Source organism: Leopardus geoffroyi, chromosome B2 (genome assembly GCF_018350155.1).
Source record: "Leopardus geoffroyi isolate Oge1 chromosome B2, O.geoffroyi_Oge1_pat1.0, whole genome shotgun sequence".
NCBI classification, from domain to species: Eukaryota; Metazoa; Chordata; class Mammalia; order Carnivora; family Felidae; genus Leopardus; species Leopardus geoffroyi.
Window position 1 is genome coordinate 57,761,176 of NC_059332.1, and position 27,571 is coordinate 57,788,746.

The following is a 27,571-nucleotide window of genomic DNA, read 5'->3' on the forward strand; positions in this document are numbered from 1 at the left end:
TGGGTTTGAGCCCCGTCTCAGGCTCTGTGCTGACAGTTCGGAGTCTGGAGCCTGCTTCAGATTCTGTGTCTCCCTCTCTCTCTGCCCCTCCTCCACTCATGCTTGCTCTCTCTCTCAAAAATAAATAAACATTAGATTAGACAATTTTTTTGAACTTTTCCTTCATCTTATAGGTAAGAAGTTAAGGCCATACTTAACTTGTAGGCTCTAGAAAACACAGTCTAATAGCAATTCAAAGGAGGGACACCCAGGTGATTCAGTTGGTTGAGTATTTGACTCTTGATTTCTGCTCAGGTCATAATCCCAGAATCCTGGGATCTAGCTCCCTGTCGGGCTCTGTGCTGAGTCTGGAGCCTGCTTATGATTCTCTCTCTCTCTTTCTCTCTCTCTCCACTTGTACTCTTCCCTCTCCACCCCTCTCCCCTGCTTGTACTCTCTCTCTCTCTCTCTCAAATAATAATAATAAAATAAAAGCAATTCCAAGGAAAGGAAGGGGTATTCTGCCTGGCAAGCAAGAGTGAGAGAAAAACAAAGTCACAGGGAAAGGAAGAAAACCACATGCAAGGTAGTGAGCTACCTGGCAGGTTACACCCGCTGGTTGCTTGGGGAGGGAGTGTTAGTTGAGGGGCCAGCGAGAATCATACAATTCTCTGGAATAATGAGCAGGGAGAAAAGCAGGAGCAGAGAGGGTGACAGCAGGCCATGATACACCTTGAACAACAGATGAAAGCCTAAGGAACATGTTGAGCAGGAAAGAGACGTGAGCATAATTTTTGGCAAGCTCTACAATGAGGAGAGTTTAGGGAGCAGGGTACTAGTTGGCCAACGATTGGTCGTACCATCCAGCAGAGGATCACTGGTTAGACTGCACGAAGCACTGCCACTGGAAATCAAAGAAGAGGATGAAATGGGCAAATAATTCTTAATTTGGAGAGTTTGGGGGGCCCTGGAGCATGTATGACTGGGCTCTATGGAATTTGGAAACCTCCAAAATTTTATACAGATTTTTGTGTCCTTAGTATGTTTGTTTTTCTGAGGAAAGGATTTTTAGATCTCACCTTATTCTCAGACATCTGTGAGCCAAAAAAGAATCAGGAAACGCAGGATCAGTGAGGTCTGGTGCTCAGCGATAGATTTATGTTGTAAATAGGCCTCATTTATGAGGTTAGTATAAATCTTGGGTGCATTTCACCTCTTACATCCACATTCTCCAAACTCCAATTGTACTTACTGCTGCTCATATTTATATTTAGCTTGTTTTTGTAAGTTTTGCTTTTCCTACACTGTGTTTTTCTTAAAGGAACACACTTCACATTCTTCTCAGTCATCACCAAAAGATGACTTTCAGGTGTTAAAAGAAACGGAGGCATATTAAGAATTTTGAGTTTAGGGGCACCTGGGTGGCTCAGTAGGTTAAGCATCCAACTTTGGCTCAGGTCATGATCTCACAGTTCTTGAGTTTGAGCCTTTCATTGAGCTCTGTGCCGACAGCTCAGAGCCTGGAGCCTGCTTCGGATGCTGTCTTCTCTATCTCTCAAGAATAAATAAACATTAAAAAAATTAAAAAAAAAGAATTTTGAGTTTATCTGAGGAACATCTGATTTGAACTGGGCAGCCTGTAATATACCAGATAGAGAGGAGCTCCAGGAGCTGTACCAAATGAAAGACTTTTACAGGCAGAAGGGGTGGGAATAAGGAAAGCAGGATGGCCAAAAAGCAGACTGTTTATTGCAAAGTCACTTCCCTCTAGGGGATGGCAAGGGTCTATCAGGCAGATTGTCTAACTGGCGCTGATCAGGCAATTCCTGAGTGACTGGTTTAAGATCCCATTTCTGGGAAAGCCTAACCATAATTAAGTCAGGTCTGGGTTTGGTGATGTGGGGTGTAGCATAAGCAACTCCATTTTGGGCCTGTTGTCTTGTTTTTAACAAAGGTCAAGCAAAGTGCAAATTAAATGAAGTAAAATCAGCTTAAAAACATGTTGTACAAAACACATGTACATAGATAAGTTACAACTTAACAAATCTTTTTTTTTTTTTTTTTAATCCTTGGCTGCTAACAATAGAAACAGCTCACTGGTTCTCTGTTGCATCAGAGCTCATCCCAAGAGCATAAAGGCCTTACATGAACTCTGCCTTATTATACCCTCATCGGAGAAACTGCATTAGCTGGATCTGTGGATGCTGACGTGCATGGAGCAGAGAAGCAGGGCGTTTAGGGGTTTACAGAATCCCCAGCGCGGTCCCAGCCATATCAGGCCCCCCCTCCCACCTTCCTTGGCTCAAGACCTCCCCGTATGTACCAATGGCGCCTCCTACTCCCGGCTGTGATGCATGGAACCAAAGGAAGCATTTTGAGTTCTTTTTGAAAAAAACTTGTACCATTCAGCTGTGCATTGTTAAGGTGCTTTGACCGGCTTTGAGATTTTTTCTTTTAAAATTTATTCCGAACACCATGAAATTTATGCTTCTGGGTTGGGGCCTGCCTCTTGAGCATTTAAAAAACGTTTTATCTTGCGTGTCAGTTATTTTGAAGAAAAAGACTGAACGTTAGCTTTGATCTGCCTAGAACGGTGCCCAGAAATTCAATTTAATAGTACTCTGCTTCAGGAAAAAAACAGAAGTGTAGAGCCATGTAAAGTTAAAAGCCTGAGATAGAGGAAAACTTCTTAAACACCATGGAAAAGCATATATTACAAAGAAAACATCTTCTTTTAAACAGGGGATTCTTGTTACTGAGATTAGAGCAGAATTACAAAACTTATCAAAAAGAATAAAATTCTCTGTAAAATGCTGCCACTAGAGCTGAAAGTCCATGAGTGGGAACCTTAATATTTTTAAATAGCTTTATTGAGGAATAATTTAAAGACCATAAAATTTACCTCTTTCAAATTCAGGGAGCTGTCCTTTTAATGTTATTATATAGTACTCCCAAGAGCTACTTCTGACTCTACGGTGGTGCTTTACACGTAGTAGTTAATACAGTAAACATTTCGTTGTTATCTCCATAAGAAAATCCCAAACATTGGTCTCAATTTTGGTAAGAAAGCTTTCAGAATCCTATAAACAAATGTGTCAGCATGAAGCAAGTCCATTTGTTATTCAAGTCAAAGCTCTCATGTGAGATTATAAGGTCCCGCTTTCCACCCACACAGGAGGTTATGAACCCCCCAGGGTCTTTGTTATTACGAGGCAAGGTACTTCCCAATTTGGAGAACATATGAAGTGTCCACTGAAGACACTTGATTAAAAAAAAATTAAAAATAAATGAACAGATTACATCCAGCAGGTAAAGAGATACTTAATACTTTTGTTGGGGCGCCTGGGTGGCGCAGTCGGTTAAGCGTCCGACTTCAGCCAGGTCACGATCTCGCGGTCCGTGAGTTCGAGCCCCGCGTCGGGCTCTGGGCTGATGGCTCGGAGCCTGGAGCCTGTTTCCGATTCTGTGTCTCCCTCTCTCTCTGCCCCTCCCCCGTTCATGCTCTGTCTCTCTCTCTGTCCCAAAAATAAATAAACGTTGAAAAAAAAAAATTAAAAAAAAAAAAAAAACTTTTGTTACCTTACCTGTATTATTAGTTGCTTTTAAATTCGTTTCTTATTATTTAGATTCTGGAGAGAATTTTGACCCAGAGACAAGGAAGTTTGGTTTTGGGTCCTACTGTTCTACTTTTAAGGTGCTGGTTTTATCCTTTTGATTCACTCACAGTCTCTGGGGCTTTGTTTCCCATCCATTAAATTGGGACTAGAATGTCTGCCTTGACTAATCTGGGGAGGTGTGATTAGGAGCAATGAAAATAATGTATGCAAAAAATGCTCTGTTAGCCAAAAACTGCTGTGCGATTGTATGATATTACTTTTACTATCACAATTCAAGAAAATTTTGTATATTAGTCAAAATAATTGGCAAATAATTCTAGGTGTCTGTCTACACTTGACACTATATTTTCTAATTAAAACGTGTGGCATTTATTTATTTATTATTTATTTAGATTTTTTAAAAAGTTTATTTATTTGGAGAGAGGGAGATAGTGGGGGAGGGACATAGAGAAAGGGAGACAAAGAATCCCAAGCAGGCTAGGCACCTTCAGCACAGAGCCCAATGCAGGGCTAGATCTCATGAACCCTGAGACCATGACCTGAACCGAAATCAAGAGTCAGACAGATGCTCAACTGACTGAGCCACCCAGGTGCCCCAACACTTGTGGCTTTTAAATGGCAACAGTTAAGCCCTTTGTTCTACATGGAATAGTGAGGAATTAGAGTGAATTTCCTACTTGGGCCTTCAATTTCCCATGCTTTCTTACTGTCTTACATTCTTTATTATCACATTCTTTATTACTATCAGTTTATTTATTATCACATTAAAAGATAACAAAAACACTTAGTAGGTTACCTGAAGAATGACATTTCTTTAGATAAAGTGAGGTAAATTTGTTCTTTTGAATAATTAAACTTGGTTGTAGAGCAAATTAGAATGCATAAGTTGTAAAGCCAGCCTAAAGGTTTCATTAGAAATTGTAAAGAAGTAACAATAAAATCATAATGGTTGAGCTAATTCAAAGTATATTACTCTGTGAGGGTGGTGTCCCAACCCTCAGATTTTGTCCTTCGTACTTCTATGGGCTTTTGCTTTTAGCTTATTGTTTAGCACATCAGGTGTCTTAGACATCCCAGAACACATCAAGCCTTTTCATACTTGTTTTGGATTTGATAATTTAGATTTGACTCCCCATTGACCCTCCCTGCACTCACAATCATAAGCAATAGGTCATAATGAATATATTTCTGCAATATCTTCAAACTAATTCTTTCCTTTTTTATGGCTACCCCTCTATTTTTTTTTAATGTTTATTTTTGAGAGAGAGCGAGAGCGAGAGAGAGAGAGAGAGAGAGAGAGAGAGCATGCGCACACTAGTGGGGGAGGGGCAGAGAGAGAGAAACAGGGGATCCAAAGCAGGCTCTGCAATGACTGCAGAGAGCCTGGTGGGGGTGGGGCTTGAACTCATGAGCCTAGCTGTGAGATCAGGGCCTGAACTGAAGTCGGACACTTAAACTACTGAGCCACCCAGGTACCCCTTTATGGCTTCCCTTCCCTCTCCTTCCCTCTCCTCTCCTCTCCTTCCCTCTCCTCTCCTCTCCTCTCCCATCCTCCCCTCCCCTCCTTTTTCTTTTTTCTTTTCTTTTCTTTTCTTTTCTTTTCTTTTCTTTTCTTTCTTTTCTTTTCTTTTCTTTTCTTTTCTTTTTTCTTGTCTAAGTTCATTTATTTATTTTGAGAGAGAGGGAACAAGAGAAAGAGAGCATGTGCAAGCAAGGGAGGGGCAGAGAGGGAGTGAGAGAGAATCCTAAGTAGCACAGAGCCCAATACAGGGCTTGAACTCACGAACCATGAGATCATGACCTGAGCCAAAACCAAGAGTCGGATGCTTAATCGACTGAGCCACCCAGACACCTCTATGGTTACTTCTTAGAACCAGGCCCCTCATAATATGCTTAGATTTTTCCAAAACTGTCTCCTAGTGATTCCCCAATACATCCATGCTGCAAAGGGATATCAAGAGGACTGTCTTTACCATGACTTTTTCCTGTCCAGGAATGGTTTATATCTCATTCTTGAGGACAATCAAATCTGTTATCCATCATGTATATTTCCCATCCTTCCATCTGTCCCATTTTTCATAGCTAATTAATTAAAATATTCTGTTTAGTCAATTTGGCTTCATTATCATGACCATCATGGGGTCACCCTGCTTGTCCTTACATTTGCACTTTTGCTTAAAACTTTTGGAATAAAGATTTCTTCTACTTTTTTCATTGAACATTTACTTATTGGTTCACTAACTGAACAAATAATTAATGAATGCCTATTCTATGAGAGGTAACTCTTCAAGGTATGAGGGATAAAATGGTAGAGTGACAGCTCAGACCCATTGTTTAGGGAAAAATAATAATCAACATACAAACAAGCAAACAAATAAATAAATTAGAGAATAATATATTATGGGAAAAGTAAAATATGATGATGTGATAGAGAATGATTAGAGGGAGGGATAGTTTTGGGTTGATCTAAGGGGCACCTTTCTGAGGAGGTGATAAGAAGGAGGCAGACAAATGGAGACTGTTGGCAAGGGACTCCCTGAATGAAGACACAGCGTTCAGGTCTAGAAGCAGAAATGAGCTGTGTTCTAACGACAGAAGTAGGCTAACTGGACTTGAGCACAGTGAGTGCGGAGTAAGAGAGAAGGCCCAGGAGGCTGCGGGGGCCAGACCACATAGGGCCTTATCGGTTAAGGTCAAAGATTTAGGTATTATTTTACATGTCCTAAGAAGTCATTGGAGAGTTTGGGGTAAGAAAGAGTAAGATCTAATGACAATCTCCTCTCCTCCAACAAGAAGCGTTTTCTCACTAGCCCCGTGCATTGTAATTAGCAGTTGTTTGAACTTTGCACTTTGCTTTTGATTATTTTCCAGTGGAAGGTTGGTGGAAGGGAACCGCTTAGGGGAGGTAAGGGATTCACTCAGGCTTTGTAAGACTGTGTGCTCATCTATACTCCTGTCTCCTAGGGGATATTCTGGTATCCCATTTCCTGAATTGCTTTGCAGTGAGCTAGAATTAGCTGTGCAGTGCATCATGCCTTCTGACATGTCCTGTGGGACAAAAGTGGGCAGATCACTTTTCTAGTTGTCTCATACATGTAGAGAACGGCTAGGATGTAAGAAACTGAATAGCCAGAGTGGAAGAAATTGAAGGATGGAGTGCTTACTTCCTCTTTATTTGGCATATTCCCAGAGCACCCTCATATATTACCTGCACACCGAGGAGATGCTCAATAAAAGAAGTTCTTTACAAGACAACATTCCTTTGTTCTTCCCACTCAACAGGTCCATGTTTTGTTTCATACTAAAGTAGTTCAGAAGTCACACCACACAGCTTTGCTAGGGTCCACCTAGAGAGGACCCTTTCTGAAGGAGTTCAGTATGAAATATGAATATGCAACATGAAAGCAAATCCCAATAAGCAAACCCTTGTATGATTAATATTTCTGGGAGTGCCTGGGTGGCTTAGTCGGTTAGCGTCCGACTTCAGCTCAGGTCATGATCTCATACTCCGTGAGTTCAAGCCCTGCGTCGGGCTCTGTGCTGACAGCTCAGAGCCTGGACCTCGCTTCAGATTCTGTGTCTCCCCTTCTCTCTGCCCCTCTCCTGCTCATGCTCTGTCTCTCTCTGTATCAAAAATAAATAAAAACATTAAAAAAATTAAAAAATATATATTTCTGACAACACTCTCAATGTGATGAATGTAAGATTACTTTCCATGGTGTCTGGAATGACATGCAGTTATTCCTTTTTATTGTTTAAAAAAATTGACAAGATGGCATAAATGTTGCTCTGACCCTCTTCCAGTTGCTTTTATTTGTTGCCCAGACACCTATAAAGTTGACATAAAAACGTTTTATTATTTTGAAAAGTTTGTTGATTTATTTTAGGAGAGAATGAGAGCAGGGTAGGGGCAGAGAGAGAGAGAGAGAGAAAGAATCCCAAGCAGGCTCCACACGGTCAATGCAGAACCTGATGCAGGGCTGGAACCGATGAACCACAAGATCATGACCTGAGCTGAAATCAAGAGTTGGACACTTAACCTCCTGAGCCACTCAGATGCCCCAACAGATAAACATTTTAAATGTGAACATCAGTCTGTGTTTCTAGTTTGTGTGAGTGGAATACTACTTAACATGCAAATAATCTGCAAGTTTCTTTCTTAGTAACATCGTACTTACTGGACAGTGGATGCACTCTCCACACATGTCCCACCATTGCTGCATTTCATTAAACTGCAAGGAGAAACGTCACACTGGCTAATGCTGCGCCCAGCATCTGGGTGGCCCTCAGGATTTCCCAGGCTTCTGAAGTGGCCATTCTTCTCAGTGCGAACTTGAATAGTGAAAATGCAACCTTGAAGAAAGGCAAAAATACATCATATTACAAAGCTGGAAGAAACAGACAAAACAAGAGGAGAATTATTTTTCATTTTTAAAGCAACATTTTTTTGACATAAACTAATACATGTCATTGGTGAGAAAAATACTATAAAAACACAGAAAAGCACGGAGAGAAAAATAAAAATTATCTATAATATCAACACTCTAGAAAAGACAATAGTTCACACTTTCATATATATTATATACCACTAATTATTAATATACATATATACGCACAATTTTTTCTATGCTTAGCTGTATTTTCTTTTAAACAAAAACAGAATCCTGCATTAAATTATATTGCATATAGTATTCCAAACACTAGTATAGTATAAATACCACTAACTCTTTCCTAATAGCATAAACTATTTTTAAATGATGGCATAATATTCTTTTATATATTTAATTAACCTCAATTGGACAATTGACTAATTTATACCTTTTTTGCTATTAAAAATAATGCTATAATTAATATCATTATATGTATATCTTTGTGCATTTGCTAATGATTTTCTCAGTATTAATTTCTAGCAGTAAAACAACTAGGGCAAACAGTATGGATGCTCTGAAGTGTGCCCAAGTGTCACAGATATTTCGCACAATTGTATCTCCCCAATTGTGCACTGGAATGCCTGCTTCTTCACAGTTACCGCAATGCAAGAGATTATTATGTTTCATTTTAAAATGAAATAAATAATAAAATGCCCTTTTGCCGGTTTTACTTGGGGTTGGAAACCTTTTAATAAATTTATTAGTCATTGGTATTTTTTCCTTTTCATATGCTTATTGTGTAATATTTTTCTCAATTCACCCCTTTAAACATTAATTTGGAAGACCTTATATAACGAGCATATTAGGTCTTTGTCATATATTGTTAATGTTTTCTTCAGTTTAATATTTGCCATTTAATTTTGCTTATGGTGAAGCTTCTATTTTTTATGTAGAGAAGTTTATAATATTTATGTTGTCGCATTTATCTTTTTTTCCCTCAGAGATTTGTCTTTCCATAGATCCCTAGAAAGCTCTTTGCCAGGTATAGACTGTATGATCTTACTTATATGTACAATCTAAAGAAGTCAAACTCATAGAAGCAGAGTAGAACGGTGGTTGCCAGGGGCTGGGGTGTGAGGGAAATGGGAGATGCTGGTTAAATTGTGACAACTTTCACTTATAAGATGGATAAGTTTTGGGGATCCAAGGTACAGCATGTGCCTATAGTAAATAATACTGTATTATACACCTGAAATTTGCTGAGGAAGTAGATTGTATGTGTTCTCACCATATGCACACACAAGGTTGACTTGATCGCGCACACTTTTCTCAATGTGTATGTGTACCAAATCGTCACACTGTACCCCTCACCTATATACTATTTTATTTGTCAATTATACTCGGAGCTGGAGGGAAAAGGATCTTTAACACACCAAGATTAGGCAAATATAAACAAAAAGGGCAGTTCAACAAAGACTCTCCATGGAACTGTTTGGGATCCTGAAATGCATTACAATTTTACTCATCTCCTTTAGCACTTAGAGTTTGTTTATAAAGTACTTTTAGGTCAATATGGTTATCAACCATAAATAGTGTCTTTAAAAGGGTAAAAGAAAGGCCGGACTGGATTTTACTTTTGAAACTTTCAGGAGCTAAAAGCATGGAATAATTCCTCACGGTGAAAAAGATGGGTTCAGTTTTGAAAGGTCAAGAATTTACTCTCCAACTTAATTCTCACTGGCATTTTCACTGACAAGCACCATTCTCAGCAGGCGCTGATATTTTCTTATTGTGAGAGAAGTGATTGTTCTTCCTCAGATTTAACCTTTGTTATTTCTCCAAGTACTGCCATCTGCTATTACACAAAAAAGCACTGTACAAAATGAAGAAATTAATGAATGCTACTGAGTCTACACCCAATAACCAGGTAACTTAATTAACGAAGCAGGGCTTCCCAAGCTTTTTGCATAGCGAAATGCACTGAGCAGAGAGCAAAGTACAAGTGCAGGATAGAGTCAGGTGGGTCTGGAGCCAATGACAATCTCTGCCACATAATGGGTCAGTGATCGAAACCTGGGTGCCGGCCTTTTCACTTTTAAACTGGGGACAAGAATATCTGATAATCTATAGATTAAGAGGAATAAGGTGATATACATAAACTGGCCAGTATGATCCCTGGCAGTTAGTAGGGCTCGTATTCCATCCTGTCTACCTCACTGTCTCAAATCCCTTACGACCTTTATAAAATTGTTTATCTTTTTTGGCAAAAATTGAAAAAAAAATTTTATAATCATGCACTGAGAAAAAACTTGTTAAATGACTATAATAAGTATTAAATTCTGAAGCTGTTCATTTAAAAGCACTTCTCCTTTATACGGATAAATGAAATGCTCTTGTTATGAAGAACTGCTAAAATATATTTTTGGCTAAAAACATGGCAATGCAATGCTATATTTGGAGAAACATTTAGCTAATACAAATAGTTGAATGTGTTTCTTTTACAGAGAGATGTTCATGTCAGTCAATATATACAATTTACAGGCAATTATGGTAGAAGCCATATGTAGAATATATATTGTATATTTTCAGTCTTATTAATATAGCAAAGTATAATCTGCTTAGTACAGCACCACACAACAACTATTCATAACATACTTCCTGCAAATGATAAAGTAGTTATGATAAAGACTTAGAAGCCATAAGCCAGGTGTATATTGGAAAGTAAAATGAGCTAGGTTCCACATAAGTGGTATATTTTGACTGTAAAATAATATGTAAATTATTGCAGTAAACTCATTTTTTCCCCTCTTATGAGTTCTGGTTTGAAAAGTACCATGCAATTAAAGAGAGGTGGGCGGGGGGGGGGGGGCAGAGAGAGAGAGAGAGAGAGAGAGAGAGGAAGCTGAACTAGCAAGAAATGGATTGTACTGACAGTGTAGGGCACTGTTAGTTGGAATAACATGTTCTTTACAGTGCTGTTAATGAATCTGAATCTATTTCATGTCCAGTCTGTTTAGCTGAGTAATGAATATTTAGTAATCCCTGTACCAATGAACTCTAGATGTTGTAACACTAGAATAATAGATAGATTTCCCCATGTTCACTCTAGTCAAAAGTAACTTTTAATTCTACATCATGATTAAATAGGTCTTTCAGTGAAAGCAGCAGATCTTAGAACACGGGTGAAAGCGATGGATCTTCTTCCCATAAAAATGCACTTGGGCACATGCACAATTGTATGTATGGCTTCAGGAGATTCCAGGACCTGCTGAATCCCATATGCATCAGCCTGAAAGCCCTGCAGCTTTGTAATAGATGCAACTTTGGAGAGGAGGGGAGAATTCTTCTTAAGGCAGGTGAGAGAGCAAGGCCTTCTCTGCATGGCATATGCAGATTAATCTGAAGAAGGATTAAATAATTCAATATTTTCATAAATATTAAAGTTCTAGGGAAATAATGGTTCATTATAAACTGTTTCCAGAACAAAAACAAATAGGCTTTATCAACAGTAAGGATTTGTATTTCATTTTATTATTTTTTTTAATATTAAAAATTTTTTAACATTTATTTTTATTTTTGAGAGAGAGAGAGAGAGAGAGAGAGAGAGAGAGAGAGAGTGAGCAGGGGAGGGGCAGAGAGAGAGGGAGACACAGAATCCAAAGCAGGCTCCAGGCTCTGAGCTGTCAGCACAGAGCCTGACGTGGGGCTCAAACCCACAAACTGTGAGGTCATGACCTGAGCCAAAGTTGGACCATTTAACCAACTGAGTCACCCAGGAACCCCAGGATTTGTATTTTAGACTGATAACTTATGGAGTAGAGTCATTTATCACTAGTGTTTATAAAAATATGTAAGCCTAAATCATATAATCTTTTATAACATGTGACTTAATCACCAAAGACAAATGCAATGACCTGAGTCTAATTATTAAATTTTTCCATGAAATTTTGTATTTGTTTTGTTATGATTAATTAATATAATGGCTTCCAAATCTGGGCAGACTTATTGAAATGCAAATTTTTAGATTCCATCATAGATATTTCGATGAAGTAGTTCTGGAGTAGGGTCTAGAAATCTACATTTGAAGAAAGTTACGTATATCATTTTTTACAGCCAGTAGAACTCAGCTTTTGGGACTCACAGATGAATGTTACTACTGTGATCTGGTTGTTATGGTACATTGGTAACAAGTATCCATGATTTGCAGAACATACTGAATGCCAGGCAGACATCAAGGGAGGATTCAAGAGACAAGTGATAAAATTAGGGTTTTTCAAGTTCATGGAACTTCCATGACGCTGGATTAGGTGGCATTTACCAAGAAGACCTGCCCCAAACTTCTATCCTGAGAATCATGGCAGCTGACACACTTCCAGATGTGTGTGATCCTAGCGTGTATGTCAGAGGAAGGGCCTATGGTGTGCATGCTGAATTCAGGCTCACCATCATACTTAAGGAGAAAATGACAAGTTTGATGAGAGCTTCTGTTCTCATTAGCAAGGTGTGCAGAAAATTCATAATCTTAATAGAAGTTACATAGAAAAACCCCAGGAAGCACTGACCTTCAATAAATTTGACAACATCAGGGGTGCCTGAGTGGCTCCGTGGGTTAAGCATCTGACTCTTGGTTTTGGCTCAGGTCATGATCTCACAGTTTGTGAGCTTGAGCCCTTCTTTGGGCTCTGTGCTGACAGTAAGGACACTGCCTGGGATTCTCTCTCTCTCTTTCTCTCTCTTTCTGCCTCTCCCCTGCTCATGCTCTCTCTCTCTCTCAAAATAAACATTAAAAAAATAAATAAATAAATTTGAAAATATCAAATCCTATGATAATAGGATGGAGCGATAATAATAGTAAACATACACTGAGCGTTTGTCATGTATCAGTTTCCAAGTGAAGCACTTAATTATTTTACTTAACTGATTAAATCAGAAGAACCCTATGGGGTAGATATTCTTCTCCTCTGAGGAGAAAAGAGAAGAAAATGGAAGCTCAAAGAGTTTAAGTAACAGGCTACAAGTTACGTAGCTGTAACGCAGCAGAGCCTGAATCTGAAGATGCATTGACTCCAGATCCCATGCACCTAACCACTGTCTGTGTAGCGGAGAAAGAGATGAAATGTCTGACTGGCGCTGTGCTGTCTCCCACCACCAGGTCCGTCATCACTGCTAACACAGAGTAGGTGCTGTAAACCAGTGTCAATTTTGTGTTGTCTCACCATTACCTCCACCTCAGAACAATCCATGCTGTGCAGGTGAGGCACAGGGAGACACAGGGTGGTGACTAGCCAGGGTCATGAGGCTTGTAGGTGGAAGGACTGGCTGCATCCCCAGGAAGTTGGGTCTCAGAGTCCACACTCTTATCCTTGAAGCTATACCCAGAGTGTTTATGTAAGAATTGTGTCTGTAATAAATGACGAGTTTTGAGGACGCCCCACCCCCCACACACACAGGGTCTCCACTTCACTGAGCGGAAGATGTGCTTCTTCACATTTACCCATCCCTTTTCTTGAATATAGTATTTGTAAAAACTGATTGATTTGTTATGCCTTTGCAATCCTTTTCAGATTATCTCCTGCTGTGGAAGAACTGTTGAGTTATTATTTGGAGCACAGTGCCTTAATGTGCTTTAAACTCTTCTATAAGACACTCTTTGGAGAATCAGCACTGATTGCATATTCAAAGAAAACGTTTCTTGGAGAGCTTGGCAGAATGAACTAATTTTATTGGAATATGATGCTGGATTGGCTGTGTTGCCTTCCTATGTCTCACACACATGGCCTCCTGCATCCGTGTTTAGGCGGAAGTCCATGAAGCTGGGAAGAAGGATGCTGCCAGGCAGGCAGAGAACCCAAGTGCCTGAAGTGGTTTTTGATGGCAGCTCCTGTCCTGCAGAGATGTGCATCACATCCTGGTCCCTATACCTTGACTTCTGATGGAGAGTAGGCTGGTCATGGGTGGGTGGCTGAGAACACTATAACAAAGAGTTCCTTGAGCAAATATCTGGAGACTAGGATACATCACAAAGCTTATTTTCCCCAAATACTCTATTATAACAATTCAAAGCATGTCTTTATCTTATAACTCTACTATGAATCAGCTTTGTACGAGAAGGTCTGAGTCTACTTCCCTTTCTGAACACAGGGAGACAGACTGAGGCGATATGATTATTTGCACAAGCATAATGTTCCCCCTTAATCCTCTTGACCTGTGGCCTCTGTGATATGGATCAGTTAGCTGTAGTCTGTCTCTCATCTTTGCATCAAGTACATTACAAATTTAGTTGGAGTTTCAATTTTTACTGTGACTCCATGAGATTTACCCTGCTTGTCCTATATTAAAAAGCACCCTAGGGGCACCTGGCTGGCTCAGTCCATTAAGCAACTGACTTCTGCTCAGGTCATGATCTCATGGTTCAGAAGTTTGAGCCCTGTGTCGGGCTCTGCACTGACAGATCACAGCCTGGAGCCTGCCTGGGATGCTCTCTCTCTCTCCCTCTCCCTCTCCCTCTGTCCCTCCCCCACTTGCTCTCTCTCTCTCAATAAATAAATAAACTTAAAAAAATCACCCTATACAAAAAAATCAGCCATACCCCTACCCCCCTCCCCCAGAGCATGGTCTACTTTTCATTTTTTTCCCCCACAGAATTTATCACTTTATACTACTATATAATTTACTTATCATTTTTAGTGTTTATTGCCTTTTCCCAACTGGAATGTAAACTCACGAGTGCAAGAACCTTTGTTTTGTTCATTGAAACATACTAAACACATAGTACGTAGGTAGTAAGCAACTAATAAACAATGTCCGAATGCTTTCCCTTAAAATCAAGCTTTGATCAAGTCTGATTCAAAAGCAACCCATATTTCTGGTTTTGGAACTAGATGTATACTCGTTCAAGTTTTTTGTTGTCTCCAAATTTGAAACTGGCAGGTATAGTGTAAAAACAATCCAAGACTTACCTTGAAAGCCATTTTTAAAATCGGCTCCATGGGGTAAGAGATCTGGTATATATTCACTGTAGCCACCTACATAAAACTGACTGACGACATTGAGACCAACCAGTCTTCCTGGGGAGACAATGGACTTATTTTTATGATCATCTACCTTCAAAAGGAAAAGAATTCAAAACCTGTTAAGAAAAGGAATTAATTCCTCTGGGTGAACTGTTAAGCTACTGTTTTGTTATTTCCCGTTAACTTGGCATGAAAAATTCACAATACCTGAATTTTGAAAAAATAAAAAACACCTCACCACTGTATTCTTTGCTTCCCTGCTGGTGTCTGTTACCATGGATATATTAATATAGCAGTCATGGTTTTGCATTTCAATCAAAATCATAGTTCTCCAAAGATTAGGAACTAGCATCCCACTGGTCTTCCTCCATCTAGCCTTGCCCCCCTCCCCTTCCATTCTCCATATAACCACCAGAGTCAGTTGTCAAAAAAAGTCGACTGTGGTACCCAAACCCCTTCTTCAATTTCTTAGTAGCTCCCCATAGCTCTTGATAAAAATCTAAACTTCTTAGCGTGACATCTAAGTCCTTTTATAATATATATCTGGTCTACACTAACCACCTCTTTTGCTCCTCCCTACCTGAAAACCACAATGAACTACTGGCATTCTTCAAGCCCACACTGGGCACTGTTGTTTTTCTGGACCCCTATTTACTTGCAGTTATACTCAAGCATCACCTTTTTGGGGGGAGCATTTCCTGAGCCCTCTCTCACCTTATTTATGTTAGTCATCCCTCTTACTAATCCCCACGGACCACTTAGTTGCAAGCATGCCTCTACTGCTCAGCTGTATGCACTGGTCTGTGAACTGCAAGGGAGAGGCAGCATGGACCTGTGACCCTCTCGTCTCCACTGCACAGATCTGACGATATATATAGTGCGCGGCAAGTCTCTGGGACAGATGAAGGGATGACGTTTTACCTTCAGCCAGCCCATCTGGAAGAACCTCCCCAGACGGACTGTGTGGATGCCAAGGCTCAGATCGAGGGGATCACTGCTGATACTTGCTGTGCCCGCTCCCAGGTTGTAGGTGTAAACCACACTGCCCTCACGCAGACCCACGGCCAGGAAGTCATCGCTGTCCAACCCTGGGATGAGAAGATGTGTGGGGCATACTCACTGAGAGGAAATTCAGGAGTCTAGTAACCTTTGCTTTATTGTCTAGTTCTGAGGTATAGACAGCATACAGAAATTATAACAGACATCTAGCCTCTCAAGGGCACTCCGGTATGTGTGCGTCTGGATATTGTTATTCACACCCCCAGAAACTGTCTGAACACTAAGAGTTTTTCTTTGAAGCCATGAGGGTTCTGGTCAACCCAGGGGAATGATCAATACATAAAAAGTTGGTATTAAAATCTCCTTTTTGTCTGAATGAAGTTCAGTGTGCACTTTACAATAAATAGAAATTTACAATAGACTAGAACTGCTCTGATAGTTCAGAAGATTCAAAAGATTGAGATAACCTGATTTCAGCTTTGAAATTCTACGATTTGAAGAGAGTTTTGAAAATTTTATTTCCATAATTGCTCAGGATATGCTGTAATTGTTCTATTACAAAAGCTCCTGACCATTTTCCCCTATGACTATTTAGAGGTGGGATGTTTTTGTGTTCCCTTTTCTCATTCTCTCTCCATTAGTTCAGGACCTTCCATGGAAAACAGTGAAATGCAGGACCAGAACACTCAGAATACAGCTCATACAGACCCATGGGAAAAGGGGCAGGTGGTTGGGAGAGATCCAGCCTCAGGCACTGGAGGAGGGTCATAGCAATTGTCTGGTGGCACTAGGAAGGTTGGAGATGGTTAACAGTGTAATTTCTGGCAGGTGAGCAGAACACCCATTGGTCAAGGCAGAGCTTCTTAAGGTAGGTGGAGGCAAGAGATCTGTCCACAGGAAGGAGGGACCCAAATATATCATCTAATTTCTGAAAGATGTGTTTGTGAACCTTATTACTGAAGTTTGCAGGTGGGAAACTGAGGCAAGGATTTCTGCTTGCAGGAAGAACCTAAGGCCTGAAAGAAGTAAGAGGTTTAATTATGGGGCAAAAAGCAGAAGCGAGTCCTTGAACATAGACGAATTTTGTTGTGAGTATTCACAATCTCCCCCTCCTACATTTGTAAGAGTCATAGGCTATATGCTCCCTTGGTTTCTGTTGTTAGGCTAAGCAAGGTAAAGGAGACAAAGATCTGCAGGGGTGTGGGTTTCCATATAGCCTAGGGAGACAGGTTTCCTAAGGCACTGGAAAGTGGAAGACAGAAATATTATTTAGAGGTACTTGAACTCTACCTGTGCTTTTCTAATGAGTCTGCCATGGGCCCTGAGCTGGGTTATTTTGGGGAGCTCTTTAGGTGAGTATAATATTGCAGCCAGGGTTGAGAGTCACTGTGTTAAGTGCCATATCATTGCCTAAACATGCTGGGAACTCAGCAAATATCATTTTCCCTCTCTCAGGTGACTTCTTCCCACCTGCAATGTTGCACTGGGTTAGCTGGGTTATAGATTTAAAATAGGAAGAAGTCCCAGGAGAAAACAGATTCAGGAAGGCAGTAAGGCAGAAATTGGAGAAAAACCACAATTAGAGATTGGAGAAATCTTTCAGGCAGCAGTTGGACTTTAGAAGACACAGGGAAAGAAGGCTGAAGACAGAATTGTAAGAGACTTTTCTGTGGGCTGTGAATAGGGATCTTTTTGAGGCATTCTAGTGGGCATCTGAATTGTCTTTTCAATTGTTCAGATTTTTGGGTGGGAGACGGTATTTTGCCAATGGAACTGGTGGTAGGAGCGTAATTTATTTGAGCCATATCCTTTTTTCTGTCTTGTTGCCATTCTTCTTCCTCGAGTCATGGAAAGCCTTTATCATGCCAGGTACAACATGACCCTCCAGGTCCTCACAGCCTGGCTGGGAGGAGATGGGAAAATTTTCTCCTGTGCCCTGGAGATCAGAGGAGGAGCAGCATGGGGGCAGCCATTATGCGAACAGCCATGTCCCAGGGAATACAAGTAGGGATGCACCAACAGGTAGGGAGAAGTGTAGCCAGGGAGCTAATCAAACTGTCAAGCAGATGATAGCATCTTATTTACATACAATGGGGCCATCAGGGTTGTTTTCCTTTTCTCTGACACATCTTCCCCTTTGGACCTTTCCTCAATTGTAATCCCTGATGGTGGGTAATAAAGGAAGGCAGCTAACTACCATTGCTGGTGCTTGGAAGGTGAACGTTATTTCAGGGAGTTGAAAGTGCTCTAGGGTGATTTTTTGCAAACCTGGAAGTCCATCACAATCACTCAAGGAGCTCATCAGAAATAGATTCTAGGGATGTCTGGGTGGCTCAGTCGGTTAAGTGTTTGACTTTTGATTTAGGCTCAGGTCATGGTCTCTTGGTTTGTGGGTTTGAGCCTTGTGTTGGGCTCCCTCTCTCTCTGCCCCTCCCCTGCTCATGCTCTCTCTCTCTCTCTCAAAATAAATAAATAAACTTAAAGAAACCCAGAAATAGATTCTAGACTTACCTTATGCCCCTGTGTGAGAATCTTTGGTGCTAAGTCCTGGAAGTGTGTGTGTGTGTGTGAGTGTGTGAATGTGTGTGTGTGTGTGTGTGTGTGTGTGTGTGTATTTTTAACAGCCTTTCCATCTGTTTATGAAGCCTGACTAATATTAATAACTCTAGGAGGGCCAAGTCACATGACCCATCTGTCACATTGAGCTTCGTGTTCAGAAGGGCCTCATGTTTATTTTAATGCTCTGTTGTCACTTTTTGAAAATCTTTGAGCGGAAGGTTAGGTCCATGTGACAACAAAGCATGAGTGGAAACAGAGGCATTACATACATGCAAATGCATGTTTGTTGTTTCTTGCCACCCCATTCACATGTAGTGTTTGTAAACAGAATCCCCCCAATACTGGGAGTTCAGTGAGACTCAAAATGAGTAACAAGGTAAGTGTGTTGCTTCTAAAGACTGAGTAGGGATGCTGCTGACCCACCAAGAGATTATGCACACAGCCTGAACCACAACTTGCTTCCAGCATGGAAAGGCAATGGTGATCTCAGAAACTTGAAAGACCAAGGAGCTTAGCCTTCCTTTCTTACTTTCATTACTTCTCTGCATTGGCTAATCACTTACACTGAAAATGGTGACATCAAAGGAACGGGAGAGAGAGGGAAGCCCATAGATACCTTTCTTTTTAGTCTTTCCTCACACACCAGGAGGCCGAGGGGAAAGAGTGTGGACAGAATGTGGGTGTATCAAGAAGTGAAATAAAGACAATTGACTTAATTTTGTGCAGCTTCTCTAGAGTTCTGGCAAGAAAGAAATATACATACAGGCATAAGCTCTAAAATACCAACTGCATAATTTTGGTGATTCTGCATATGAGTTACATGGTTTTATATTTGCATTTTAAACTGACATAAATAGCAACTAAAAGACACCACCATAAAGGTTGAGAGACCACTGAGGTAAAGAAGTGCTTTCATTACCTTTTTTTTAAGTTTATTTATTTTGAGAGAGAGAGAGAGAGAGAGAGAGAGAGAGAGAGAGAGAGAGATTGGGGCAGAGAGGAAGAGAGAATCCCAAGCACTTAATAGTGCAGAGCATGATGTGGGACTGGAACTCACAAACTGTGAGATCAGGATCTGAGCTGAACTCAAGAATTGGACGCTCAACTAAGCCACCTAGGTACCCCTTTAATTACCTTTTAACGGCATTTTTTCTTTGCTTTTTCAACAAGGGACCCTGAATTTTCATTCTCCAATGGGCCCCACAAATTACACAGCCTTGCCTGAGGGGGCCCTTTGTTGCCTTCATAAAACAAACTGGGAAAGAAGAGAAATGAAAACAAGATTGACCGTGCATCTGAGGCTGTTGGGAGGCTTTTTTAGGTAGATGAGACGTTGAGACTTGTGGGGGCAGATCTGCCTTGGGGTTTGTGGGGGTAATGCTGATGCACACGTGGATCCTTAAAGGTCACATAGCTGCTAAGTGGTGCTCTTGTACCATTGTCCGCGTAGCAGAGAAAGAGAAGTATGTGTCTGGCTGGAGCTGTGCCCATCACCAACCCTTCCTGAATGTTCCTCTCTGAGGAATAAAAGGAATAATAATATCTCTTAGGAGTTTTCTAAGGATTCAGTGATATTTAATGTGTAGGTATCAGCACAGTGCCAACCTAGCACATAGTAACTTCTCAATAGATTCAGGTTTTTTTCTTTTCCCCTTGACTATTTCCTGATCTTAGCTTTGTGTATCCCATTTTCTTCTGCTGCTTCATTAATACAAAGCCCGGGAAGCAGGACTCCTGGTCCCTGGTCCGTGACCCCAAAGGGAAAACAGTAGAATTTTTTCTTTTTTCTTCTTCCTAAAGCTATAGCCCTGATTGCCTCAGTCCATTACTCTGATCTAATTACAATTTTTTGGAGGGTCAACAATGGAGATGAAGTGAAGTGACCTAAAGGTATGGTTTGTTAGCATCCATTTATATGTCTCATGTCACTTTCCTGTAACTTAGTGAAAATTTCTTGCCTTCAAGCACATAATAATATAAACAATGACATATTTCAAACAACCACCACTAATTGCATCCTCAAATTTAAGTGTTCCTTTATGACATTATTCTCTGAGTAGCTTTGAAGAATATATGGGCAATTTCTATTTTTACATTTGCCAATTCACCAAGTTACAGATGATATTTGGCATTGATACTATTAGATAGAGACTTTTAGTGATTGACACAGTGAGTTTCTTCATGAAAAGAATTGGAACTGAGCTCACTTGGCATGCACAACACAAAGCTAGTGAATCTTAATGAAACCAGGCTTAGGAAGAAGATTTTCAGACAAAGCAAGGGATATTTGTTGGATATTACTCAGGAGCTGGTGCTAAGAAGGAAGGATTTAGCGAGATTATGTTTTGCAAGTGATAAAGGGGAGGAAGGAAACAAGAGGAGAAGACTTTGGATGAATAGTAGTTAAGAATAACAAGATCTAGGAAGTGAATAAAAATCCTTTTAGAACGTACAGGAAAAAAAAAAAAAAAAACCAAACAAACGTGGTCTCTCATTGGCTAGAAAGAAGAGTCATAACTCAATTCCACAAATATTGTTAAGCAGAGGGCTTTGAAGTGGGTATATTGTGGTGAGCCATATTAAGCATTATAACAACTCGTAGTATTGCTTACAAGACATGGCATGGGGGAAGAAAATGAGACACTAGTCAGAAAAGCATCTGGCTTCATAATGGGCAGAGAATAGTGACTTAGCAACAGAAGCAAGGACTTAGTCTAAGTGAAGAGAGGGATGGTAGCCAGGGTAACAATGATGAAAAATGGAAACAAAGGAATGCTTGTGCACTGTTGGTGGGATGTAAATTGGTGCGACCACTGTGAAAAATAGTGTGGAGTTTCCTCAAAAAATTAAAAATAGAAATACCATAAAACCCAGTAATTCCACTAGTGGGTATTTATCCAAAGAAAATGAAAACACTAATTTGAAAAGATACATACACCCCAGGTTTACTGAATCACTATTTACAATAGTCACGCTATGGAGGTGTCCACTGATATATACATCAGGGGAGTTAAGTGGGGAGTAAATGGGGAGATGGGAAAGATGGGTGAAGGGGAGTGGGAGGTACAGGCTTGCGGTTATGGGATGAATAAGTCATCAGGATGTAAGGTACAGTGTAGGGAATACAGTCAACGGTTTTGTAATAGCATTGTATGGTGACAGATGGCATCTACACTTGTGGACGTACCATAACGTATGAATCCTATGAATTGTATGAGTCACTATGTTGCACATCTGAAACTAATGTACATTGTGTATCCAATATACTTCAATTAAAAAAAAAATGGAAACAAGGTGAAGGATGCTGCCATGGATATTCTGGAAGGAAAGATCAAAGAGGTTGAATTTTACTGGATTTGTCTGTTTGTAGCTTGTTTTTAGACCTAAAGGTTTTACTATTTATATCAGCAGTTCTCCAACATGGCTGGAGCGTACCAGTACAGCCTCTGATTAACTGGAAAATATGGGCAGGAAGGGGAAATTTATTATATAGGAGAAAGGAAGGGTATCAAATGTTTCAGATAGTAAGCCCAGGAGAAATACAGGTCACTTTAATCTGAAGGAAAAAGAGAGGGACAAAAACAGAGAGAAAATAGGCAGAACTTTGTAGCACTCCTACACACCATATGGTAATTGTAATGGAATTTTAATGAGAAAAAACATGCAGATTAAGTAACAGTAACAGTTTAAATTAGAGTTGGGCTAATCAACTTCACCTTGAAGGAAGACCTGAAGAAGAGTAGCTAGTGGTTGGAACTATTGATTCACCAACAAAGTCCTTAAAAGGAGGAATAAGACTCATGTATGAAAGAACCAACTGAAGCCTATGCATTGGAGAGAATTGCTGGGAGCACCTGTCCTGCTGTTTCTTCTGCTGATTCTGGTCAGTCACTGTCTGTTGTAAATCATAGATCTGCATGAGCATGTGCTCTCACTTGGTTTGCTTAGAAGGATACCCCAGAAATTAGACCCTGGGAAGAGGCAGAAGCTCACTCTCAGGTGCCCTGGTGAAGGTTCAGCACTGTGGGAGGGTTGTTCCTCGGATTCTTGGGCTGTTCCTTGGTTCTTCTGAGGGCGCATATTGGGAGTCTAAAACATTTATAGAGACGGTGCTGTAAAATCCCTGCATATTTCGGTGCTCACCAGTTAACCTAAAGGTTACCATTGAGACTTTTAATGTCACAGAAGGATGAGAATTCTTGTTCAGATGTCAAACAATCTTTTAATTCCAACAGAAAAAAAACTTTCTGAAATATGTCATTTATGATGAAATTTTGATTTATTGTTAGAGAAAGAGTGATTGTGATTTGTTCTTTCTTCAAACTATTCTTCCAATATGGTGAAGTATTATCATGTACTAAATCTAATGGTAATGTACTTGGAACCCACAGAAGTAAGAAGTGCCCCAGGTATCACAAGGGCAGGAGAGTTTAATCTTGGGCTCCTTGCTAATTGAACCTCTGGCTACTCATTTCCTCTTCTCTCTCTCTTTCGAAAAAATGGCGATGATAATACTAACACAGGATTGTCTCTAGTAATAACTTAACGTTTTTTATAAGATCTTTGCAAATGGACTCAGAAATTCTAAGTGACAAGTGGATTTCTCCTCTCCCTTCTTCCTTTCCTGTTCTGAGTGAAAGAAGAGATGGGAGAGGAGCCACCAAGATGATTCTGTTTCCTTCTGTTCCAGTGAACCCTGCTTGGTGAACAGTTCCTGATTCCTGTGGGAGTTCCCTCTGAGAAGCCAGACCTTCGGTACAGATGCTTTGTGAGCATATTTGACTATTATTCCACGGCCTGTAAAGCTTTTAGATTTCTGAAAGAAGGAAGCTGCTTTTTAATAAAATATTCTTGACATTGGTGCGCAATGGTGCTGACACAGAGACACCAAGATAAACTTAACAAAGCTTTGGTGGACTGTTCACATGGTCATGAGCATGTATATTCAGGTTTCGGAGAAGCTAAATTAGATATGAATGAAGAGTTAGATTGGGTAGGATTGATTTTAGGAAAAAAAAATGGAAGAAGCTTATGAAATTAGAATTCAAGTTAATGTGATGCAAAGCAAAAAATATATCTAGGCTGATATGTGAGAAATAAGACTCAAAAGAATCAAAGTGTCACCTACTGGAACAATTCACATTGAGTAGTGGAAAATTCTAGACCTTCAAGCCATTTTTACTCCATATTCAGTGACAGTGTCTGCTTTAGTGAGTGCTAAACTACAATTAGGATGTGACTGGAACGCACATTCTCGGTTTATCTTAAGATCGGTACGGTACAGCTTTATGGTGGCAAACTCTTAGCTTCCTGTTCTGTTGATATGACCATTAAAGTAAGGATATTCTAGCACTTATAAAGCATCAGAACCATGCTTTCTGATAGCCATGTCCACGATGCTTCTTTGTTAGCCATTGTGTACAATGGAGACCACGTAGTTTCTACTTTAGGGGATTAGATGATTAAAATGTGGGCAATGTAAACTGGCTACTGTTTGTGGCCAAATCAGGATGCTGTCCTGGCTTCCAGCTGTGCTGGTGAACAGACAGTGAGGTCAGGATGATAGTAACAACAAATGCAACGCTGTGCTCAGAGTACATGAAAATGTGATAAAATGCATATCCTGAGGCTACATATGGCACATATTTTTCTGTGTTTTGAATAAAAAGACCTGAGACTAGAAAAAGTGGGAAGTCTGGATCTCTCTTGCTGTTTGCTGTCAGAGATGAGAACATGAAAATAAAGGATGTAAACACCAGTTTGTGGGTAGACTTGAATTTCCATAAGGTGTTTGCTTCTTGGAAGTGTAGAACAAACAGTGAAGATGTGGGCTTATAGGTGACTGATTTGCACTTGGCCCCTCCTCTTTTTTTGCCCTCTGGATGTTCTTCTATGATATCAAGGTTACCTCCATTGAACTATGCTTAAACAAACATTCCATTATGTATATACATATATATACACACATATATATAAAGGGGGGATTTGCAAGGATCTACATATTTTTGTCATTTTCAATGCCGTTTAAGCACTGGTCAAATGTGACAATTTTCATGTATTTCTAAGTCAGTAAAGGGAATTAGTTTAATGTGTTTTTTTGGACAGTCTTAAGAACTCAAATTATGTAATAACCTAGACAATGTTGACATTATGGTCCAGGATATTTAATTTCATGAAAGGTAAGATTTGATAGTTTGCGGTTGTCAGGAGGAAATTCTCACAATTTCTAGTCACTATGATGTGATTACAGAAGAAAATAATGAACATTTTCCTATAGTAAAAAATATCAGAGATGAGCATACACTGTCAGTTGTGTTACAAGATGCCTCAGTACTATGGAGTTGGGAGATGTGTAACATTAAGGAATTGGCTACAACCTGCTCTCTCATTCATCAGGCATCTTCCTTCTGCCCGATCTGAATCAAGGCTCTATAAAAAACAGGCTGAGCTGATTAGATTTTGTGACACTCCCCCTTTCATTTTTCTTTTTCTCTCCCGTAGATGACATTCATTTCATTTTTCCCCCCAGAAAAACATCAAGCAATATTTATGTGCTCTTATTTCTGTTACAGTTAATAACCAAGGGCTTGAAGTAAATAAGAAATTAGTTGGCATGAAATATAAGGTAACCTTTCATAGTTAATTACTGCAGCATAGAAGACCTACATGCCAGGGACTGACAAAAAGCTATGCACACAAAGCACTTAGGTACGTAGATCAAATATCCAGGGAGTTAAATATTTGTGTTCTGAAAAATTCTACCACTGTATTATACCTTTGAAATATAGGCTAATGTTAAGATTTTACCTTGCATTTCAAGGAGGTGAAGAGAGACAGGTGGGCCCCTTCCACCCTTTATTTAGGTCCTACCTTCTTCACTACAATCCACATCAATCTTGATATACAGTATTACAAACTGACCAGGATAGATTCTGTCTTCAGAGAGTCTTTCAGTTAGTGGGAGAATCAATAAGCACGTAATTCTTGATTTCTCACACAGTACAATCATGTGAATGATACAGTTGAGGATTCAAAAGATATTAAAGACATGGATTGTCCAAAAGGAATTTAAGATTAATCTTGCTGATGGACAAGATTAAGATTATGAAATTGCCACTATTCTAATGTTTTTGATTTATGAATATGGTAGCTTCATATGATTTGGAGTAGTGATTATGAATGGCAAGGCATAATTATCATGGGATATAAACTACAAATTCTATATAGGCTCTGTGTGGATAGGCTATAAGGAGACCCAAATTCATCACAGGATGTTGCACAGTATTGGAAAAGGTAGAGAGAACTGTGCTGGGCATTCCAGGCAAAGGAAGCTGTGAAGGTAGGGTGAGAGGGGGTGATGGACCTCAGATGGAAGAAACTGGCCGCTTACATAGAGTGCTGAGCTGGGGACTAGCTCAGCTCAGGCTGGGAGAGAACAGACCTAGGGATGCCAGCCAGTGGGGCTGCTCCAGCACTGTTTGTAGGGGATTGGTTGAAATGGAAGGTACAGGGGTGCCTGGGTGGCTTAAACAGTTAAGCCTCCGACTTTGACTCAGGTCATGATCTCACGGTTCGTGGGTTTGAGCCCTGTGTTGGGCTCTGTGCTGACAGCTCAGAGCCTGGAGGCTGCTTCAGATTCTGTGTTTCCCTCTCTCTCTGCCCCTCCCCACTCATGCTCACTCTCTCTCTCTCTGTCTCTCTGTCTCTCTCTCTCTCAAAAATAAACATTAAAAAAAGAAAGAAATGGAAGGCACAGAATAAGAAACACACCAATGGGAACAGATTTTCTGACTGGTCTACTTGGACCAGAGTTCTACTTTCTAAATTCCATCTTTTGTATCAGTTATGTACCTCTCTTCATTCAGCGATGGCTGTGTTTCAGACTCTGTGATGGATGCTGTGTATACCAGATGTGGTTTCTTAACTCTGATTTAGTATTGTTGGTTAACTAATTTTAAGTATGTCTGTTGTGACTCCCTAAATCGATTATAAGTTTTGGTGTAACAGGGACCATGGATTTTTGCATTTATTCTTTCAAAAACTGTAATGAGTGTCTATATGTGACAGCCATCCTTGGTATAAAAAAGAGAAGCCACTGTTCTGGTTCCCAAAGAGATCCAGACAGTTAAAATAAGATAGAATAATCATTACCAGCAAACTGCAGTGACATCAATTCTTAAATTTTCCTGGAAGGGTTAAAGACTTCAAAGAAGAGTGATCTTTTGAGCTGAGGCTTAAAGGATAGAAGTGTTTTGGAGGCATGAAAATGAAGTGTGGACGGCCCAGGAAGGTGGAACAGCCTGGTCAAAAGCTCACACATGGAGGACACAATGACATGATGCAGAACGTACACATGTATCTACTACTGCTGGGTGCAGGGTGGAATGAGAGAACATGAGATTGTGCAAATAGGCAGGGGCTGGATAAACGTCTGTACATATTATGCAAAGGATCTTAGCTGGTACATTGTGAAGAAGCATGGTGATTAAGCAAGATCAGTTTGGATCTGAATGTTAGAACAATCCCCGGTAGCAGGCGGGGAATAGAGAGGAAGGAGGATGGGCATGACTGGGCAGGGAGACTGGGAAGAAGGTTATTGCTGTTGCAACAGTCTGTGATAGACTAAGCACAATGAGGAGAAGAAAGAATAAAGAAGGAGAGAATACAAAAAGCAGCAAATGGGAGGTAAAATGGACAGACTTTGGTGTTTGATAGAACAGGGGAGACAAAATGTAAAGACAAGGACCTTTCCTGTTTTATTACTAAGTGTATCTCCAGCACCTAGAAGAATGCCTCATCTAGGCTCTCAGCAAATATTTGTCAAAATGAATTAAAGGGAGAAATCCAGATGGTTCCTGGGTTTCTAGTTGAAGCAGACTGTTTACTATGGCAGTTGCCAACCGAAGAGATATAGGAGGGGAAGACAATGTATTCACCTGTTGGCCACTGTGGGGCATGTTGGTGGTTTCCAGAAGAGCCAAACTATAAGACATACATTATAAGGGAGTGGGGGGTATGGAAGGAAGAAGAGCTA

At 40.2% G+C, this 27,571-nt stretch overlaps 1 protein-coding gene across 2 annotated transcripts in view; it reads right to left on the bottom strand.

The window, feature by feature from the left end:
* The window catches only part of LOC123608563 (protein eyes shut homolog), a 363,718-nt gene that overhangs the window by 55,907 nt on the left and 280,240 nt on the right, over positions 1-27,571 (bottom strand). For both annotated transcript variants that reach the window (XM_045498669.1, XM_045498668.1), the window contains 3 exons: positions 15,901-16,067; positions 14,926-15,070; positions 7,775-7,949 (listed from right to left, as the gene is read on the bottom strand). In XM_045498669.1, the coding sequence (XP_045354625.1) occupies positions 7,775-7,949; positions 14,926-15,070; positions 15,901-16,067 (487 nt within the window). The remainder of the gene's footprint in view (positions 1-7,774; positions 7,950-14,925; positions 15,071-15,900; positions 16,068-27,571) is intronic.